Source organism: Chironomus tepperi, unplaced genomic scaffold, assembly GCF_022539635.2.
Source record: "Chironomus tepperi strain 1889 unplaced genomic scaffold, CSIRO-AGI_Ctep_v1 contig_257, whole genome shotgun sequence".
In the NCBI taxonomy this organism is placed as follows: Eukaryota; Metazoa; Arthropoda; class Insecta; order Diptera; family Chironomidae; genus Chironomus; species Chironomus tepperi.
Genome location: NW_027226379.1, coordinates 898,932 through 917,761, shown reverse-complemented (window position 1 = coordinate 917,761; position 18,830 = coordinate 898,932). Strand labels below are relative to the sequence as shown.

General features: G+C 33.4%; 8 protein-coding genes across 8 annotated transcripts; 5 read left to right on the top strand and 3 right to left on the bottom strand.

Moving 5' to 3' along the window:
* Window positions 1–84: 84 nt before the first annotated feature.
* On the top strand, window positions 85–1,192 carry Nubp1 (NUBP iron-sulfur cluster assembly factor 1). Its single transcript, XM_070641762.1, has 2 exons — window positions 85–247; window positions 304–1,192. The coding sequence occupies exons 1-2, from the start codon at window positions 136–138 to the stop codon at window positions 1,143–1,145; spliced, it is 954 nt and encodes a 317-aa protein (XP_070497863.1). The 5' UTR covers window positions 85–135; the 3' UTR covers window positions 1,146–1,192.
* LOC139091617 (nucleolar complex protein 4 homolog A) lies at window positions 1,160–3,346 on the bottom strand. The gene is made up of 4 exons (XM_070641760.1): window positions 3,149–3,346; window positions 2,971–3,088; window positions 1,714–2,909; window positions 1,160–1,470 (listed from the first exon to the last, which is right to left on the bottom strand). Exons 1-4 carry the CDS (start codon window positions 3,251–3,253, stop codon window positions 1,357–1,359), a joined length of 1,533 nt encoding a protein of 510 aa, XP_070497861.1. The 5' UTR covers window positions 3,254–3,346; the 3' UTR covers window positions 1,160–1,356.
* Window positions 3,347–3,453: 107 nt separating this feature from the next.
* Window positions 3,454–4,239, top strand: LOC139091620 (U5 small nuclear ribonucleoprotein TSSC4). Its single transcript, XM_070641763.1, has 2 exons — window positions 3,454–3,787; window positions 3,844–4,239. The coding sequence occupies exons 1-2, from the start codon at window positions 3,551–3,553 to the stop codon at window positions 4,204–4,206; spliced, it is 600 nt and encodes a 199-aa protein (XP_070497864.1). The 5' UTR covers window positions 3,454–3,550; the 3' UTR covers window positions 4,207–4,239.
* Window positions 4,240–4,558: 319 nt separating this feature from the next.
* Window positions 4,559–7,203, bottom strand: LOC139091618 (inward rectifier potassium channel 18-like). The gene is made up of 5 exons (XM_070641761.1): window positions 7,091–7,203; window positions 5,622–6,029; window positions 5,536–5,560; window positions 4,976–5,476; window positions 4,559–4,919 (listed from the first exon to the last, which is right to left on the bottom strand). Exons 1-5 carry the CDS (start codon window positions 7,105–7,107, stop codon window positions 4,746–4,748), a joined length of 1,125 nt encoding a protein of 374 aa, XP_070497862.1. The 5' UTR covers window positions 7,108–7,203; the 3' UTR covers window positions 4,559–4,745.
* A 411-nt stretch (window positions 7,204–7,614) lies between these two features.
* Window positions 7,615–10,622, bottom strand: Vps53 (vacuolar protein sorting 53). The gene is made up of 2 exons (XM_070641778.1): window positions 9,581–10,622; window positions 7,615–9,423 (listed from the first exon to the last, which is right to left on the bottom strand). The coding sequence occupies exons 1-2, from the start codon at window positions 10,350–10,352 to the stop codon at window positions 7,691–7,693; spliced, it is 2,505 nt and encodes an 834-aa protein (XP_070497879.1). The 5' UTR covers window positions 10,353–10,622; the 3' UTR covers window positions 7,615–7,690.
* Window positions 10,623–10,810: 188 nt separating this feature from the next.
* Window positions 10,811–14,227, top strand: LOC139091629 (uncharacterized). The gene is made up of 4 exons (XM_070641779.1): window positions 10,811–11,146; window positions 11,246–13,076; window positions 13,351–13,536; window positions 13,595–14,227. The coding sequence occupies exons 1-4, from the start codon at window positions 11,052–11,054 to the stop codon at window positions 13,946–13,948; spliced, it is 2,466 nt and encodes an 821-aa protein (XP_070497880.1). The 5' UTR covers window positions 10,811–11,051; the 3' UTR covers window positions 13,949–14,227.
* Window positions 14,228–14,698: 471 nt separating this feature from the next.
* Window positions 14,699–15,424, top strand: Sys1 (Sys1 golgi trafficking protein). Its single transcript, XM_070641815.1, has 3 exons — window positions 14,699–14,940; window positions 14,996–15,117; window positions 15,176–15,424. The coding sequence occupies exons 1-3, from the start codon at window positions 14,773–14,775 to the stop codon at window positions 15,363–15,365; spliced, it is 480 nt and encodes a 159-aa protein (XP_070497916.1). The 5' UTR covers window positions 14,699–14,772; the 3' UTR covers window positions 15,366–15,424.
* Window positions 15,425–15,623: 199 nt separating this feature from the next.
* LOC139091673 (U4/U6.U5 tri-snRNP-associated protein 1) lies at window positions 15,624–18,523 on the top strand. The gene is made up of 3 exons (XM_070641818.1): window positions 15,624–15,882; window positions 15,940–17,975; window positions 18,229–18,523. The coding sequence occupies exons 1-3, from the start codon at window positions 15,702–15,704 to the stop codon at window positions 18,370–18,372; spliced, it is 2,361 nt and encodes a 786-aa protein (XP_070497919.1). The 5' UTR covers window positions 15,624–15,701; the 3' UTR covers window positions 18,373–18,523.
* The last annotated feature ends 307 nt before the right edge of the window (window positions 18,524–18,830 follow it).

The following is an 18,830-nucleotide window of genomic DNA, read 5'->3' as shown; positions in this document are numbered from 1 at the left end:
ATTTGAGAAGTTAATAACCGCCATTTTAAATTCAAACTGTCAAAATTTCCATAACGGTCGTCAAAAATTCAAAATTTCATGTATAGAACACGACTTTTTGTTTACTATTCAATCGTCTGATTAAAATTAATTAAAATGTCAGGAAATCCAGAGAATGCACCAGAACATTGTCCTGGAACTGAAAGTGACAATGCTGGCAAAGCATCAGCATGTGCAGGATGTCCAAATCAACAAATCTGCTCGTCAGGTAAACTGAATTAAAATTTTATTATGAAATTCGACTTAATTATATTCATTCAACAGGACAGACAAAAGGTGTTGATCCAGGAATTGAGCTAGTAAAGAACAGATTAGTGGATGTTAAGAATAAATTGATGATATTGTCAGGAAAAGGTGGTGTTGGAAAATCAAGTTTAACTAATCTTATCTCACGTACATTCGCACACATGAACAATAATGAGAATTTTGGGGTACTTGATATTGACATCTGTGGTCCTTCCCAGCCACGAATGTTTGGTGTTATTGGCGAACAAGTTCATCAATCCGGATCTGGATGGTCGCCTGTATTTATTGAAGATAATTTGTCATTAATGTCAATTGGATTCTTACTAGATACGCCAGACGATGCCATAATATGGCGTGGACCAAAGAAGAATGGAATGATTAGGCAATTTTTAAGTGAAGTTGATTGGGGTACTTTAGATTATTTAATTATTGATTCGCCGCCCGGAACTAGTGATGAACATTTGAGTGTATCAACTTATTTATCTACTTCCGGTGGAAGTTGGGGTGCTGTGCTGATTTCAACGCCACAAGAAGTATCCCTTTTAGACGTACGGAAACAAATTTCATTCTGTAAGAAGATGAACATTCCAATTATTGGAGTTGTTGAGAATATGTCCTCATTTGTGTGTCCAAAATGCACAACGGAATCAAAAATCTTCCCAAGCAATTCCGACGTTCAAAATTCAACACAAATAATGTGTAAGGAAATGAATGTTGAATTTTTAGGAAGCGTTCCACTTGATCCACGCCTGACACGTTGCTGTGATGAAGGAAAGAACTTTGTGACTGAATGTGAAGACAGTACAGCAGTAACAGCACTCAAACAAATTGTTGAAAATATAAAAAAGCATTTTAATTAATAAAATTTAATGAATTTTTCTTCTACAGTTACTTTTTTATTGAAAAATCTAATAATAGATTCATGACTTAGCCATAATCATTAAAATTATATAGAAGCCACATAAAACATTCTTAACAGTATTATCTATTATTTCATATCACTTATTAAAGAACAGAAAAAATAGGTATGGGAAAACTGGAAATTGTTAGCAAGAAAAATGTGTTTTGTGTTTAAAACTTCCAATATTTTGAAATAGCTGTATGTTGATTCTTTGTTTCCGTCATTGGTCGTTCAAATGTCAATGCATATTCCTTTGCTTTCTTTGATATTTCTTGATCAAAAAGCTGGAATAAAAAGATATTAAATTTAACGGTTATTAGAATTTTGAAAATTAACGAATTTTAAAGATTTGAAATTTAAACAGGTTCAAAAATTCAAATTTAGCAATTTTGGAAAATTCAAAAAATGTGTCTTCGCTCAAAATTTTGGAACAAACATGGTTTGAATCTCAACTATTCAAAACTTTAGAATACGTTAAAGATTCATAGCTCTAGGTACAAAAATTTAGAAAAAGTATAGCAACTTACATCATTTTCCTTAACTTCCAAGTACTCTCCAAGATCCCATTCACGATTTGGTAGTGGCTGTGATGTGATATTCTTAGCTGTTTGTGATATATACGGTAACATATGACTCTTAAGTAACTGAATTTCCCAAAGTGAACTCTGCAGCGCAAACGATTTGTTTGGATCACATTCGTCCATCAAGAATGGATCATTTGAGATTTCGTGTCCTCCATTTGCATCACAAATTAAACGTTTTAATCCAGGATGTCGAATGATTAAATTTCCAATGAAATATAAGATAATAATGATATCTTGTGGCGGAGCAACGAGCGAGAGTCGTGCTAAACGTTTTGCAAATGCAGCAACAAGTGTTTCGGGTAGGTAAGTTGACGACAGAAAAATGTCAGCAAGATGAAATAATCGTGGCTTAAATTTCATATGAAATATTTCTGGCTCAAACATGGCATAAAGTTTCTCGTAAATATTTGGATACGACATATTGTACTTGTGGATTAATATGAATATACCTTGTAATGCAAGCAGCGAGACTTGTCCTCCAACATCAAGTGTGTCCATTAAATAGTCAGTAAGAAGTGCAGGTTTATCCAGATAGATTAGAACTTTTTCCAATAGCAAAACAAGCAATTGACGTTGTGTTACGTCATTGTGTGGCCATTGTACAATGAAATTCCAGATTTTATTGACATTTTTCCTCAATAATTGCTGATCGAACTTCACTTGTCGACATAAAAATCTCTTTTCATCATCATCATCTTGTTCTGCATTCTTTTGATTATTATTGGGCGATGCCGGAATCAAAACATTTAATAATTCCAAATAATTCTGAACAAATTCATTTGTCAAGTCATTTTTAGTTGTTGGAATTAGATTTTTAAGCAGCAATTTCCATACAAAGTAGCAAAAATCATCAAACATTGTATATTCCGATAGCTTAACGATGACATTTTTCATAATGCGTTGCGAGAGTAATAATTTACTAATTACTTTGTTCAAATGCACGATTGGAAATTCAGTCTGATTATTATCATGAATTTCCAAAGGAAATGTTCCTTCTATGGCTATAAATTTCATGCATGTACTGAGTGCCTGATTTGCATCTGATTGTTTGTCGCTGCCAAGACACTCGACAATAAGATTAAATGTTTCAATATATCGTTCCTGTAGGAACTGCTTGTAATTATTTTCTGGTGTGTTTTCTGTATGGGAAAATAAAAAATGTCTGAAAATTTTGTCTGTAACTTGATATTGATTACATACCTTTTCCCTGAAGTGATTTAATTTGAATAGTCATGTCACGGGATCGCAGAAGCTCCACAAAAATCGTCTCGCATGATAAAAGAATTGAAGTTACAGGAATTTGTCTCTCAAGTGCATTCTGAAAAATTTTTTGTTCTTAAATTTCCATCTTATCGATCATTTTAGCTAGTATTCATACCTTAAAGCTGTCTATAACATTCGTTAATGCCTCTATGTTCCTCTTATTACTAAGAAATTCATTCACATTGGACTTTAAATGGTTATTCTTCGCTCCTTTCGACATTATTCAATTAAATCTACTTTTTATGAACTTTATATTTTATTTTCCAATTTTATTTACAAAAACACGTTCAAAGTACGTCCAGTGTGGATTTTTTTGTAATCGTTCAGTACGAAAAGAATAAAAAATTCTAATTGGTTTTCATACCCCTTTAAAATGGCCGTTAATTTAAATTTTCAAAAATTCATAGTTGGCCATGACTTTTCTCCGAAGTCGTTGGCGCCCTACGAATATAAACAATAACAAACCTTGAATTCCTTTGAAAATTTTAATAATTAATAATATTAAGGTTTATCAGCCATGGAATACGAAAATAAGAAGAAGGCACTGTTTGACATCCTCGATGCTGAAGAAAAGAAGCTTGAAGGGTCATGTCTTTTACAAAGGAACGAAGAAAATTCAAGAAAAAGACAATTTAATACAAAAAGGGACAGAGATGAAAGTATTGAGAGATATAAGAAGAAAGAGAGTATTTTCAAGCGACCTGCACTGCCTATTAACAAGTGTTTGAGTGTTAGACAACGTCCAGATTATGAGGTATTAATACAGTCAATAAAATTAAGTCATTTATTAAATATTAAATTAATTAACAGAAAAATCCTCAACGATATCAACATTACACATTATCGGATGTCAGTGATACATCAGATCGCATGAATGCATCGGCCGCATTTTCATTTCTTAGAGAAATGGAGCAGAGAAAGCAACAGGAAGATGAAAATAATGATTCGGGAACATCCAAAATTGTATTTAAAAACTCAACAAAATTAAAACCAAAGGAAGTAGATACAGACAAGAAGGAAAAGATCCAAGGAAATAAATTTGTCATGAAGGAATATGTTGTAGGCGAAAAAAAGCAAAAACAGAAGAAGGAAGTGCCAAGAGACAAAAATTCCGGATCTGCAAAACAGCTTCGATTATCACATTTAAATGATGAAGAAGAGGATGATGAATAAAATTAATTAAGATTATTAGAATTTATATATAAAGATATGGTATGAATCTACATGGTAAAAGCTAAACAATTCAGGTCATCGATTTCAGAAAAGATCCATAAAATGATCAAAACTATATCAACTAGTCTGTATGGTTTCTAGATTAAATGGGAACTCCTCAATGCCATATGAGGATATGATAGACAGTCAAAGGATTCTTATGGAACAGATGTTACATATTGGAACAGCTTCAGATTACCTGATTCCGTTGTGATCTACTTGAAAAATTGAAGCAGGAACTAGTTTATTAAGAAGATCTTATAAGATTACAATGAGAGTTGTCTGCAGAAAGCAACTAAGAAAGAAAACGTCATTTATTGTTCCTTAAAAACTAAAACCATAACTTTATTAGCTATACTTTACATTCTAAAGATTTAATTCTAACATCCAGCTACTCTTACTATTTAATTTATGAGAAGTTATACATATGAAATTCAAGAAAAATCCGAAATTATTATTCAAAACTACATCTCTGAACTTATAGCCCAGATGAGCTTTTGTTACAGAGCTTTGGCATTTCCATTAAGTTGAATAGCTGGCTTAAGAACTAACTCATCATTATTAGATGTTTGAGTGATGTTAACATTAAAGTTTCTGTTTCTCTCGAGTTGTTTTGGTGAAGATGTTGGTGATGTTTCTACCCAAATTGTATTGTGGAATAAGTTATAGTCAATCTGCAAATAATAATAGATTAATGTCAAATATTAAGTTCTGATTTCAAGTAATTTACATGATATTCATTTGTATTTTCATCATGTGTGACAATATTTTGGAATCGATGACCCCAAAGAATCTCCGATGATAAATAGGATGTTCTTGCTTGAGTAGCAAGTCCTGTTGACTCAACACCACCTTCCAAAATCACGATGATCTCAAATTTCTCACGCAGCAGGTCAATCGATGAAAGCCCATACAAAGGACTGCTCTCGTCAATTTTATGTGCTAACACTGTTGGCCACATCAACAAGACACGATCATCACATTCGTCCGTCATTAGCTTCAAATCTTGTTGATAAAAGTCAATCAATTCGCCTTCTTCTGTCATTGTTTTTTTAACAATTCGAGCTTTTATAGTTGCACGAATGATATGACTTTCTCGTGTGTCAGCCACGCGAAACATGAGATAAGGAACTCTATTACGATGAGAAATTACAGCCTTTTTTGAGAAAATAATGTTTTGAGCTCTTGTTTTTGGGCGTGCTAATTTTGCAATGATTCCGCCCATTAGGAACTGTTGGATGAAGTAAATGTGATAAAGCTTGACGGGAATATGATTGATTGAATACTTACACAAGTTAAAAGAGTTCCAGTCATGCTGCAAGAATGTATTTATTAGTTGTTGAATTTTTAAAGACAGATTTTGAGGTTTTGTTTACCTTTGAGTAGCGAGGAGAACAGGAGCAATTTTGCATCCCTCAGTTATATGTCGAAATCCATATCCAATCGACTGTTGTGTCTCCATTGAATACAGGAAAGCAGATGTGAACGTATAAAGATTTCTAATACAAGGTGTGTATCGATTCTCTTGCTCAAAAGCATCTCTGTCTACAGCATCCATCCATCGACTGTAATATTCAATATCTCCATGTGAAACAGCCATCGAATACCATAAAGAAGCATAAATGGTCCAAGAACTAACGAACAGGCACACAAATAACAAAATAGTCCATCCCCAGCTAGCGTCAATGAATGTCGTGAATCCATCGTTGATATACCGTCCGAAAAGCCTGCCTACATTATGTTTTGCTGTATTGACTTTGCCTTTCTTGAAGATGATACGGTCCCTGCAAGTCACATAAGTAAGTCAATTGTCAAGACAATTCGGTAGCTTTAATCAGAAAAAGATTTTTGGAGAAGGTTCTCAAGTGGCCTAATTGACTGATAAAGAAAAACGAGGTAAAAATGGAACCAACAATAAATTATGTGATTGCAAACAGCGTGACAAAAAAATTTCCACAAATACGTATTAGTCTGAATTATAATTACTGATTAAAGAATTATCAAGGAAACGAACCCACAAGATTAATGCATGAACATGGCAACAAAGTTCAATTGTTTAATGTTATCTTTTTATGACAGCAATTGTCTGATTGAGAATAAAGTTTTGTTTGATATAAGATAATTTTAAGGAACAGTAGTTAGTATTAAGGTGACTAGGTCAATAAGATTCCATATGTTCTTTGTATTTTGTCAACATTCCAAACAGGTAAACAGACTTCGTTTAAGGACCGTAATTGGGCTTCATCATGAAAGCATGTTGTTTGCTTGTTCGTGCATGAAAGGCTAGACATTTCCCAATCAACCAAAACTAAGGTTACCAGGTTTCATTCTCAAGATCGGCGCACTATGATTTAACAACACACAAAAGTATTCTTCAGATCGAGCACATCTAGTTTGATGATATTTCGATAAGAATCAATTCGTTGTCAGATTTGTCAATGCATGGTCACCAACAGCTTGATAATACACTTCACCACACTATAAAAACTAATTGAACTTCCTGTGGTATCGTAAACATTGCGAGAACTCTCGTCATACTATTCGGTGGGTGGCTTGCTAGTGGTTCGGATCCAACTATAAGTTGTAAATCTAAAGAGTTTGGTACAACAGATGTTTAATCGCAGTGCCTCCAGCTCATATGTCTGGGCTTTTCAAGCACTATATATTCATTGAGAATCTATCCGACGTTTTCACAACCAAAACAATCACTTGCCTATGAGTCAACACCATTGATTCCACATTTCTACGTCACAACACGTCTTTTCCTACCTCAACACGAGAGTTTCCTCCAAATTACTAAGCTACATTAAGCATTATAAACAATTATTAAAATAAACCAACTTACAAGCTCTTCGTTTCCATCTCAGCTGCCAAAATACCACTCAAAGACTAAAACGATTGTACTCGATTTTAAGCCTTTAATACAGAAGTTAAGTGCCTAATAAAGATAAAGTCGATGATATCGCATCACATGCTTTTGAAAATTTTGAGTGTTTAATTAGTCATTAATTAATTAAGTGGAGTAAATTCGGTAGTTTAGAGGAGCTAGGGTAGGTGGCTATGTAGGTGAGTGGACAAAAGGACGTTAGGGATGGACGTACTGTGTGTTGGGATGCACGATATGTGTTGATGGACGTTCAAAAATGATCAATAGAATTCCCTTAGATCTAGACATCGACTGGACATTAACTAGTCATAATTAGCAACATGAAGTAGGACGGTAATGAAGGAATGGCAGTTACATGTCAAAACTGACAATTTATACAAGCTTTGTGATTCGGCCTGCAATAAAGTCAACTGGAAAGACTTTTGTAGCAACCTAGACTCCAAGTCAGAGTTTGCTTCCAGTAAGTAAGTAACTAGTCATACTTAATAGTTCATAAGATAATTAATTTAAATTTTATTAAATTAGTACAAACATATTATGTGGCTACATCCCCAAATCTTAGTTGGGTAAACGTTTCTTAATCATATTTTCTAATTTCTTAATCCGTCCCTTGTCATCCGGTTCATTCAAGTCAATTTCAGCACTTTTGCTACTTCCATTATCAGGAATCATTCTTTTATAGACATCAATCAATTGTGCCTGATCAGCTCGCTTAATTCCTTTCATTTCACAAATTTTATGGAACTCAGCCAGTGTATTTTCGGGTAGAAGCTTTAAATATTGTTCTATGAACAGTGCATGTGGATTAATATTGGCCATAACAATCTTTATTATCATTTCAGCCTTTGTCATGCCTTTAATGACTGTCTTTGAGTAACTTGCCGGTGCTTTTCGATTAACTTGAGATTCAATTGTTGGAAGTTCCAACAGAACTGTTTTAAGACTGTGTGTATCAAGCAGCAGCTGCTCACATCCCATAATATTACCAACACCTTCACTATTTGTCGGCCGGCACTTGTATAAATTATTAATAAATTTTGGAATGAAGGAACTGATGAATTTATGACAAAATTGTGTATAATATTTTCTGGATGTTGCCAAATTATCACGAATGACTGGAATGGTCTGTTTAAAATGTGAAATAATAGAATTAACATATGGACTTTGATCGCCGACATTGCTGATGCTTTGCCATTGCATTTTTGTCATGACTGTTAACGAGGATTCACAAAGATTCTCAATGTCTTGAACGAGAAGCTGAATGCAATGGGATATGACGCGATGAAAGACGTCCTTTTCTTCTGACAAGTCTACATTCTCAACATATGAAGCCTCAATCTTTTCCTTTAATTTCTCTTCTAGTTGCTGCACAGTTTCTAGACAATATTCAGCTGTTGTTAGAATTTTGCAGACCAAAATTCGTTCCTCTTTTGTGTATCTTGGAACTTCACCTTCCTTTAAGAAGCTGTGAATGACTTGATTTGCAGCTGTTTGAAGATTTTGGAAATCTTTTTGCTTTAAAAGAGACATACTTGATGATATTGACGATGTGCTCGATGGAACTGCCACTTTTGGAATTTGATTTTCGAGAACTTTAATTGCATATTCCCGTAAATATTTTTTAAAGACCTGAACTAGGTCAAACAGTGTCTTTCCGTTGCTTAATTGTGTACATTGGACTAAACTTTTCTTATAGAAAATAAAAAGTTCAGCACAGCTTTCGAGTGACGCATGAACTGACTGTTGTTTGGCAACTTGAAGGAACTTGTCAATTAATTCATTCAAATTTCTGTCAATGCTTTCAGTATAAATGTCCAAGTAAGGCTTGAAGCAGTCACTTATGAGATTTCGGAATGGTGATGTTGAGCTGTATTCCTCGCCAGCTTGCGATCTTTCATCTGATGACTGTTCTTTGTCAGATGCTTCCAAAAATACTCTCCTGTCGACTTGGTTTGTTTGCTTTACGCTTTCACCTAGCGTACATCCTGTAAACCTTTTTCCAAGCAAATCTTCAAATTGTGATGTCTTATTTATTGAGAACAGCAATAGCTTAACATCAATTTCAGTTCGTCTACGTGACATGATTTTACTTAATTCTGTTTTAGTAATGTTGCAAAATTCTACAGCAATTCTTTCAGATACTTCCCAATTCTCAGGAAAAGCAGTGCCATATTGATTCTCAAAATCTAGTAGTCGACGCTTAATCCATGCATATCTTTTGTCAATTTTGTCTAGCCATGAAATGTCTTGATCTTCACTGAATAACTGGATGTACTCTTCTAACTGGTAGTCTGTGGAAGCAAAAATTAAGAATGGATTAGTTTTAATTTTTAATCTGAAGATTAAATTTTAAAACCTTGGATTTAATTTCAAAAGTGAGTTATTTTTCAAAGAAATTTTGACCGTTAAATTTCAAATACATTCTTATGGTTATTTTATAGAACTTACTTATGAAAAACTTGATCAGCTCCTTCCTCACTTTACTGTCAAGAACAGAAATGACCAGGCATGCATCTTTTAACTTAGAAAGTGACATTTTGTTGCTATTATTTGGCGTCAAACTAAATGTATTTTTAAATTCCTCAGTAATCTGTGCAGCTAAGATTTTATGAATTTCTGCTACATTATTTGACAATTCCTTAATTTGCGGAATCTCATTGTATTGTGTAAAGTGCTGGTTTACTTCTGTTATTGCCTGCAGAGGATTACTGATATCACCGTAAAGTCTTTTTTCAGTCATCACTTTTAACTTCTCAACGCCACCAACAAGCATATGGAGATGATTCAAAGTAGTTATCGCTGCTGTAAGATTCTTCTTAGCACAATCCAGCTGTTTGATGTTACTTGTTATGGACTGTACAACGTCTTCAGTGATTTCAGCTCTCGTCTTAATGTCACCAATTTGTGAGAACAGCTGTTGAATTGTCTTTTTGGCTTCATCGAGTGCTTGCTTGCCTTCATTACTGGATGTCGACACACCTCTCACAACATCCCTAATATTATCATCTATCACTTGAATTTCCACTTCCATTTTCAAAATGACGTCATCGATTGAAGAATTTGAATTTAGCGACTGTTCTGTTGGAAATAGACTATTAATATAGTCGGCTGGATTGAAATCAGGCTTAATAAGTGGATCATCGCTCTCAAGGACCTGCTCGATAGCCTTTTGCACTTCATTTGATAATTGATGTGCTACACGAATATCTGAATTTTCCATATTCTTAATTTTCTAATGATATATTCATATATTGATGAATATTTTGATGTCTCCAGATGAACTAGTTGGTACTTATTATGAATAATTAGTTTTTATAGTTTAAAAGTCCTTAACAAGTCATTAAAATTAATAAATATTGTAGACCGAAGAAAAATGTCAACAAACGGGTTGTGAAACTATGAAAAACTTTTTGTGAGAATTTCAAATTTATCTTGACCGTTATTGAATTAGGGGAAAATAGTAGGGGAAATTCAGAGTTGGTATTTCGGATGATTTTGTTGGTAATTAATGGTTTTGGTAATTTAATTCATAATTTCTGGATCTTATGAAGAAGGAGCATGATTTATACATGAGGAATGAGTTTTGTGGATGAGAAATTTTACAAAAAATTCATTTCATGCAGCAACTGGATCACCAACTCTGAGCGTATCCATTTTTATTAAGTGACTGACGCGTTGAATAACCCCAAACAGCAAAAATTAAATATCAATGAAAACAGTCAAATTTAGCATAAAACTAATGGATAAGACGATAATAACAAAGTTAAAAGTGTTTATAAGTGAATTAACGAGAAGAAAATAAAAAGTTTAGTGAATTTAGTGTCAAAAATTATGTTTAATTAAGCAACAGCATAATTTTTTAAGTTCCAGTTTCACAACAAACAAACAAAAATAAAGCATAAAACGTTCTTATAAGATAATGAGTTCTATAGCCGATGAGATCCAAAGGATCTCAGATGATGCTGATAAATGCATTAATTATGCAATTGGAGATAAACTTGCGGCATTTATGAAGTAAGTTAAAGCATTTTTAGCGCACATTTCATAAGTAAACAATAATAAACGATGCCATTTTAACTTTTTCTTCTTGTATGTTTATATTATAATTTGCAGACAACAAGACGAACAGGATTGTCCAAATTTCGTACTTTCGGGTGTTTTAATTTATGCTGCAGCGAAAATATTTGGCAGGAAGGTCGATTGCCTTGAACAGGAAATTATTGGCGTGGCTAAAAATTTTGAACGCGTTGAGGCAGAAACGAGCGATGGAAAGGACAAGGAACCTAAGGAAGCGGCAAAAAAGACACGTCAGAAGAAGTATAATATTAAGGATGGAGTTAATATCGATAAAATATTATTTGAGGAAAAGGAAATAATCATATCAGTTAAGGATGACATCAATAAGGAGCTAGCAATGCCATGTAAAATATCCAGGCTGCAAAAAATGAAGGACTTCTTCGCAAGGAACAAGGAGAAATCAGGAAAAATTGCAATTCCAAAAAGTATGCTGCTCACAAATGAAACAGCAGTGACAAATTTTGGTAGTACACAGATATACGACTATGATGACTATAAAGATATTGTTGGAAGTAGGCGGGATTTCACATCATTTTCATTTTACATCAATAGCTGTACAGGCGAGCTTCAAAATGATTTGAATTTCTCAAAACAAACTAAAACCAACGATTATCTCGTAATTGACCACGAACATCAGTCACAAAAGGATGTAACTAGTCTAGTTAATGATAATGCAATAATTAGTCATAGTAATGATGACGCTTTAATGACCAGCAATACTACTACTATAACTAATACAACAGATGATTTAATTAATGATGAAACTGACTTAGTTAATGAAGATTGCAATGAAATTAGTGATTTTACGCCTCCCGCAACCCCGCCAACCCCAAATCTACCGCTTTCCGGAAAAGTTACCCCAATTAATTTAAATTTAGATGAAGGCATAGAAATGGACATTGATCAGTCGAGTCTTCTGCTTCCGCCGCAACCAATTATCAAAATTAATGACATAATGAGACAAAGTCCAGGTTTATTCTCAGATATGAATGTAAATGATTATGTAGTCATGAATTTCACAAGATCCATCCTGACAGTGCTTGATAAAATTAAAGACAGTGCTAGTGATTTCACATTACCTGACAAAATCAAGGCAGAAGTTGGAGAAAGTAGAATGAAAAATATTTTCATGATTCCAATAAAAAGGCTCAAGCATAAATGCCTATTTGACTTGCCCGACAGTGAATTTAGAGAGTTAAAGAGGAGGAAACTTGATCAGCATAAATCAACAGTTGTTGACCAACCCGAACATCGACAAAGTCGAGTTTTTAAAATATTAGATTTATTAAAGAATTGTAATGTCCCGAGCCTAAATAGCTCAATTAATCATGATGATGAAGATGAAGACACTCCGTTCTTAGGCTTTACAAAAGATGAACAAAATGAATCTCGATTCCTAATACCTACGTACAATAGTAAAAAAACTAATGCAACAATTAATTCCCACCAAACCACAACAGACAATAGCTTAATTAATGAAAATCCACAAACCCTACTTAGAAAAGTATCAAATGATTCAGGATATACCAGTGAGTGCATAAATTCATCTAATGAACTTGACGATTCGGCATTTAATAACGACAATGAAATATCAAGTAGACTTAATAGTATCGATGAACAGGATGATAGTGAACAGAGAAATTTAAATATAAGTGGAACAGATTCGTGTTATCAGTCACTTGCATCGGGTCAATCCGGTAATGACGATAATTCGACGATTAATAATAATGCTTCGTCATTTATTGACGATTATAAAGTTGGAAACAGTACCGAAAATGAATTAGAATTAAGTAATGATAAGGAACAGGAACTAACATCGTTAGAATCGGAGGAAAGGATACAACTGATGAGACAGTCGGCGATTAATGTGAGTTGAATTTATATTTAAATTTTAACAGTTTTGTAAAATTTGAAATTTATGCTTCAGAAAGAGTTCTAACATATTTTAAAATTTGAAAATTTGACGCTGAAAAAGATGCAAAATTTAACGAATTTCTAAAATTCAAAAGCTGAAGCAAGAAAAAAGATGCAAATAATGTTCATAAATTTCAAATTTTAGAAATACGTTAAAACTTTACAGAATCATGATTGACAAAAATCAAACAGTTTTGCTAATTTATCAAATTTCTGTCTAATTTTAGGTAGCAAAATGGAAAGAATTCCTTAAACCAATTCTTGCCAATTCTGAGAAGCGAAGTAAGATAGACATGCATGAATATGGACTGAAAGTGATCCATAAAATCGGAGATGTGAATGATTCAAAGACTTTAAGAGAAATTTCTGAACCTGAACAGATGCCTGCCTATTTCTTTACGATGCTACAACTGGTGAGTTACAAACATTCATACCTTATGACTAGTTCTAATATCTATTGCTTAATTTTAGACCAATAACCGCAACATAGACATCAGTTTCACTGATAAAACAATTCGTGAGCCAACAGCCTTAGAAAATATAAAATTAACATTAAAATCAAAAGTCGTGCATAAAGATAAATTCGATCAAATGGGTCAGCAATTTGAAACTGAGGAGCTTAATAAAGTCACAGCGAAAAGAAAAGGAAATTTGAAAATTCAGACATCAACACCCGCAAAACGTTCATTACCAAACGAACCGTTGAACTTTAACTCTCCTAATTCAAGTCAAAGTGTTATCGACAATACAGACGACAGTATGCGAATATTATCGCAGGCATCGTCCGGTTATTTTTCACAGAACTCTACATATTCTGATTTCTAATAATTGGTGCTGTTTCTACTCATTTAAAAATAAGATCACATAGCAAGAGATTTAAGTACAAATTTAGCATATTGAACAAACCAAGTTGTGGACATTCATTCCTAGCATTTTTAAGAAATTTACTAATTCATTTCCATAATCAGGACTCACACCAAAAAGTACAATTTTCCGTTTACACATTTTCAACGAATCTTTTAAGTTCAAACTCTGAAAAGACGCAAAACTCTTTTTTTGCATCAAAAAATTCAAATTCTAAAAAAACCGTTGAAATTCTATTTTTCCGCTAAAATTTATTTCATAAAATATCCACTAACTAAACACTGTCCACGTCTTGGAATGAAACTCATTTGTACCTCTGCATTTGATAAAGCATTAAGAACACATATTTTAAGAATATTTTTTTATCAAACAAGACGAGTTAATTAATTGTAAAATAATTTTAATATATTAATGTAAATATAGATTGTAAATAGTTATAGTTTATTTGTATAGGATAAAAGAAGTCTATGGATAGAATTAAGTTAGTTAACAGAACTAAAATGAGTGATTTTTATAGAAAATATATGGCTTTTTAACTATTTTTGTATCATTCTATGGATTTTCCAGATTACTCATCTATTGTGCAGTACTAAATCGTATTTTGGACATAATTTCACCGGCTAACATCCTTGAAATTTGCATAAAAATGTACACAAAAATAACGGTTATTTAAAATTCAAAATAATTGCACAACGTCAGAGTTCATCGACTTAGTACCAAACCCCACGTTTTGTTTACAAAATGAAAATAATATAAACTAATTAATAAACAGAGAATCTAACAATATGGCAAAGACGGGAAGCTTTCAGGTGTCTAAATTCGACCCTATTCTACTAATATCACAGATTGTGGCACAACAGAGTTTCATGTATTTCACATTAACATCACTTTTAGTTATTGGCTTAAATTTCTTAGAAATTAATTTATCATTATCAGCAATATTTGACTTTAGAGTAAGTATATTAAGGATCTAGTCATGTAGCTTAACTAATTAAATGTCTATTACAGCAAATCAATGTCACAGATACAGAAGGAATTTTAATTATATCATGTTTTATAACAAATTCACTATTTGGAGCAATTTTTCTGTGGTATTTCGTGAAACGGAGAAAGATGTGCTTAGATTTTTGGTAAGCTTGTCCATTTCGCAATAGTTATATTCAATTAATCACGATTTATCACTTCCAGTTGCACGTATCACTTTGTTCATTTCATCGTATGCTATTTTTACGAATTTGAACTTCCGTCATTATCTTTCTGGCTGTTAAATTCTACGTGTTTAGTCATTATGTGTGTTACTTCTGAATATTTATGTATGCGCGAGGAGATGAAAGAGATACCTCTTTATATTCCATTGTCACAAAAAGCTGATTTGTAAATTTGTATAGACTATTAAAAAGGAATGAAAACTAAAGTCATATTTATTTAAGAAAACTACGTGTCGGATCTAGTTTCTTTTTGTGTATTTTAATGCTTGTTAAGTTTATTTTTCAGATTGTTGTCTAAAAATCATCACTCATCCATTAATTTAATTAAAATTCATAAAATTGCAAACAAAAGAAACTCAAGAAAAATTACCGGTTTTTTAAAATTCAAAAATCAAAGGGACATCAACTATTCGATAAACAAGGGGAAATTGTCGGACGATTCAAAACGTAAACATAGAAAATTTCAACAAATTATTTCAAATCTAATTTAATTAATTAAATACACTATGGGTTCATCTAAAAAGCATAAGAAAGATCGTGATGTTAGCTCACGTAGACGAAGCAGATCACGTTCAAGAAGTGAGGAATATAGGGAAAAGAAAAAGAGCAAGAAAAATCGCGACCGTGAAAAGGAAAGGAGGCACAAAAGGAAAAGTTCAGAACGAGAACGTTCGTATCACAGTGACAGTAAGTTAATCCAATTAATAAATCTTAATCCAGCACTAAAATATACCATATTAACAGGTTCAGATGTAGTCGAAGTTCCATTGGATGTTCCAGCACCTCCAGTCATTTCTGAGTCATCAAAACCATCTTCTAGACAGCAAAGGAAGTCGAGATCAATGTCTCCAATTCCAGCTGATGGTGCCGGTGATTGTTTGTCAATAGAAGCAACAAATAAACTCAGAGCTAAACTTGGTTTAAAGCCATTAGAAGTTGGTCCATCAGAAGTTCCTCAATCAACGAGTAGCAATAAAAACGATGAGAAAGAGGAAAGAGATGAATCAGTTGCTGATTTAAAAAAGCTCAAGGATGATTGGGGTGAATTCTATCACAAACCTGCTGGACAGTTCAATGAGAAAACGGAAATGGAATTACTTCGTGAGAAAATTCAATCGAAACGTGACAAGAGGAAGATTGAGCATAAATTAGCAAGAATTAAGACATTAGGCGAGTCAGATTCTGAAGATGACATTACATCCTGGGTCGATAAAAGTCGTAAAATTGAGGAAGAGAAGAAAAAGGCAAAAAATCGTGCCAAACAGTTTGAGGAACTTGATGAAAATATGGATCAAGTTACAGTCGTTCGTAAACGTCCTCAAAAACCCAAAAGTAGTAAATATGGCGAAAAAGATCTTGCAGGATTGAAAGTAGCTCACGATATTGACACATTTAGGGAAGAACGTCAAGTAATATTGACATTAGAGGATAAGGATGTTCTAGCAGAAGACGAAGATGTTCTTATGAATGTCAATATGAAGGATGATGAACGATACAAGAAGAATGTCGACAACAGGAAGTTAAATCCAGAACATTATGGATATGATGTCTATGAGGATCAATATGATGAATTTGGTAACTTTATCGATCGTGGTGTTTTGTCCAAATACGACGACGATATTGATGGAAGTGCTAAAAAGTCATCATTTGTCATTGGTGAAAGTAAGGAACTAATTAGAGAACAACAAAGAAAAGCAATGGAAGTAAAGGCGAAGTTGCAAGGCAAAACTCTCGAAAGTTTAAATGAAAATCCACTAAGATTGGCATCAGATCATTACACAGAAGAGGAACTGACGAAATTCAAAAAGCCTAAAAGAAAAGTCAAGAAGCTGAGACAGAAATTAAAGGCAGACGAGTTACTTGAGATTACAGGCGACAATACTGATCAAAATAAGGATTTAGGTAGTCGAAAGAAACGCGAAGACAAGCCAAAGTCAGTCAAATTAAATGCTGAGATGCTGCCTCCTCAAACAACATCTGAAGACCTTTCAGAATTAAAAATTGAACCAGATGATGAAGACCTTGAACACATCTTATCAAAAGCACGAAGAATTAAGCAGAAAGAAATAATTAAGAAGGAACTGCCAATTGAAATGATTAAAACCGAAATAAAAATGGAAACTGAAGATTCTGATGACGACGGTCCACTAACTAACATCATTTTGGATCAAACTGCTGAATTTTGTAGAACTTTAGGTGACATTCCAACATATGGAATGGCTGGTAATCGTGATGAAGCCACAGACATGATGGACTTAGAAGATCACTCAGGAGATGAAGAACTGCCAGAAAAACGTGGAAAATGGAATCAAGTTGATCCAAATGAGGAACCAAAATTAGTTGAAGGAATTCCGCAAGCAGCTGAACCAGACGATGTTGTAGTATTAGATGAGGAACCAGATATTGCAGTTGGTATGGCAAACGCTCTTAAACTTGCCATGTCTAAAGGATATCTCGAAAAAGAGGAATCAAATCGACCAAGTAATACAAGATTTGCACATTTGCAAGCTAAACATTATTCAATTGAGGATAAAGCATATGGTGAAGATGACAAGTACAGCAGACGAGGACATGGTGGCGGTGGATTCCAAAATGGTCCACTTTCAGAGTTCCGTGAAAAGTCTGGATATAAACCGAATGTTAAATTGGAATATATTGACGATAATAATTTGAAATTGACGCCAAAAGAGGCTTTCAGATATTTGTCACACAAGTTCCATGGTAAAGGACCTGGCAAGAATAAGATTGAGAAGAGATTGAAGAAACAGGAACAAGAAGGGGTGAGTTAGGGATATTTTGAATTTAAACGGTTTTTAATAATTTGAATTTTAACGGTTTTCAAAAATTTGAATTCAAGCAATTTTTGAAAATTGAACTTCAACGGCTTTTTAAAATTGAACTTTAATAGTTTTTCAAATTCAAATTTGAAACGGCCGTTATATTATAATCTTTAACAGCAGTATTGAAGCTCTGAAATTATTCAATTTTAAATTTCAATTCCACTAATTTTATCATATTTTTAATGTATTTTAGCTTATGAAGAAAATGTCATCATCAGACACTCCATTGAACACATTACTTATGCTGCAACAGAAACAGAAGGAAACACAGAGTGCATTTGTTGTTCTCAGTGGTAATAAGTCAGCACAAACAACACTCGGCAAGAATAAACGATAAACTTGATGAGAGGAGAATGAGGATTCCTGCATTAATTAATGCCACATTTCCATACTCAGAATATAATTACAGTTCTGCATAATCACATCCTTATTCTAAACTAGCTTCAGTGTTCACATAAACTCATTAAATTCAGAAATATAAGAGAAGACTCAATAGTGAAGTTTCTATCCAAATCTAAGACATATTCTCTTAGTCAGTACACATTTGAGCACAAAATTCTAGCAAAGACACGTTAGTAATGACACTTTACTCACAGCCAATACACATTTTCAGCAAAGACACAATTACAGGCCTTTCTCTTTTCTTAAAACTGTTCCATCTATTGAGACAAGTGAGCATTAACGGGAGATTTAGGAACTAAAATTTGAATTTTTCGGAACCGTTGATTGAATCGTAGAAACCGAACAACGAGTCTCGGCTAGATAAAGTAAATCAATTTCTGATCTACTCACTAT

Excerpts from the sequence above, each read along its gene's own strand:
- LOC139091629 (XM_070641779.1), top strand. The coding sequence starts at position 11,052 with ATGAGTTCTATAGCCGATGAGATCCAAAGGATCTCAGATGATGCTGAT. Across the intron at positions 11,147-11,245 it reads AAACTTGCGGCATTTATGAA|ACAACAAGACGAACAGGATT; the intron begins GTAAGTTAAAGC and ends TATAATTTGCAG. Across the intron at positions 13,077-13,350 it reads TGAGACAGTCGGCGATTAAT|GTAGCAAAATGGAAAGAATT; the intron begins GTGAGTTGAATT and ends GTCTAATTTTAG.
- Nubp1 (XM_070641762.1), top strand. The coding sequence starts at position 136 with ATGTCAGGAAATCCAGAGAATGCACCAGAACATTGTCCTGGAACTGAA. Across the intron at positions 248-303 it reads TCAACAAATCTGCTCGTCAG|GACAGACAAAAGGTGTTGAT; the intron begins GTAAACTGAATT and ends TTCATTCAACAG.
- LOC139091620 (XM_070641763.1), top strand. The coding sequence starts at position 3,551 with ATGGAATACGAAAATAAGAAGAAGGCACTGTTTGACATCCTCGATGCT. Across the intron at positions 3,788-3,843 it reads GACAACGTCCAGATTATGAG|AAAAATCCTCAACGATATCA; the intron begins GTATTAATACAG and ends ATTAATTAACAG.
- Vps53 (XM_070641778.1), bottom strand. The coding sequence starts at position 10,352 with ATGGAAAATTCAGATATTCGTGTAGCACATCAATTATCAAATGAAGTG. Across the intron at positions 9,424-9,580 it reads GCTGATCAAGTTTTTCATAA|ACTACCAGTTAGAAGAGTAC; the intron begins GTAAGTTCTATA and ends TTGCTTCCACAG.
- LOC139091617 (XM_070641760.1), bottom strand. The coding sequence starts at position 3,253 with ATGTCGAAAGGAGCGAAGAATAACCATTTAAAGTCCAATGTGAATGAA. Across the intron at positions 3,089-3,148 it reads ATGTTATAGACAGCTTTAAG|AATGCACTTGAGAGACAAAT; the intron begins GTATGAATACTA and ends AAAATTTTTCAG. Across the intron at positions 1,471-1,713 it reads TGGAAGTTAAGGAAAATGAT|CTTTTTGATCAAGAAATATC; the intron begins GTAAGTTGCTAT and ends TTTTTATTCCAG.
- LOC139091673 (XM_070641818.1), top strand. The coding sequence starts at position 15,702 with ATGGGTTCATCTAAAAAGCATAAGAAAGATCGTGATGTTAGCTCACGT. Across the intron at positions 15,883-15,939 it reads ACGTTCGTATCACAGTGACA|GTTCAGATGTAGTCGAAGTT; the intron begins GTAAGTTAATCC and ends CCATATTAACAG. Across the intron at positions 17,976-18,228 it reads AGAAACAGGAACAAGAAGGG|CTTATGAAGAAAATGTCATC; the intron begins GTGAGTTAGGGA and ends AATGTATTTTAG.
- LOC139091618 (XM_070641761.1), bottom strand. Across the intron at positions 5,561-5,621 it reads GTTCTCCTCGCTACTCAAAG|CATGACTGGAACTCTTTTAA; the intron begins GTAAACAAAACC and ends ACATTCTTGCAG. Across the intron at positions 4,920-4,975 it reads AAAATACAAATGAATATCAT|ATTGACTATAACTTATTCCA; the intron begins GTAAATTACTTG and ends TATTATTTGCAG.
- Sys1 (XM_070641815.1), top strand. The coding sequence starts at position 14,773 with ATGGCAAAGACGGGAAGCTTTCAGGTGTCTAAATTCGACCCTATTCTA. Across the intron at positions 14,941-14,995 it reads CAGCAATATTTGACTTTAGA|CAAATCAATGTCACAGATAC; the intron begins GTAAGTATATTA and ends TGTCTATTACAG. Across the intron at positions 15,118-15,175 it reads AAGATGTGCTTAGATTTTTG|TTGCACGTATCACTTTGTTC; the intron begins GTAAGCTTGTCC and ends TATCACTTCCAG.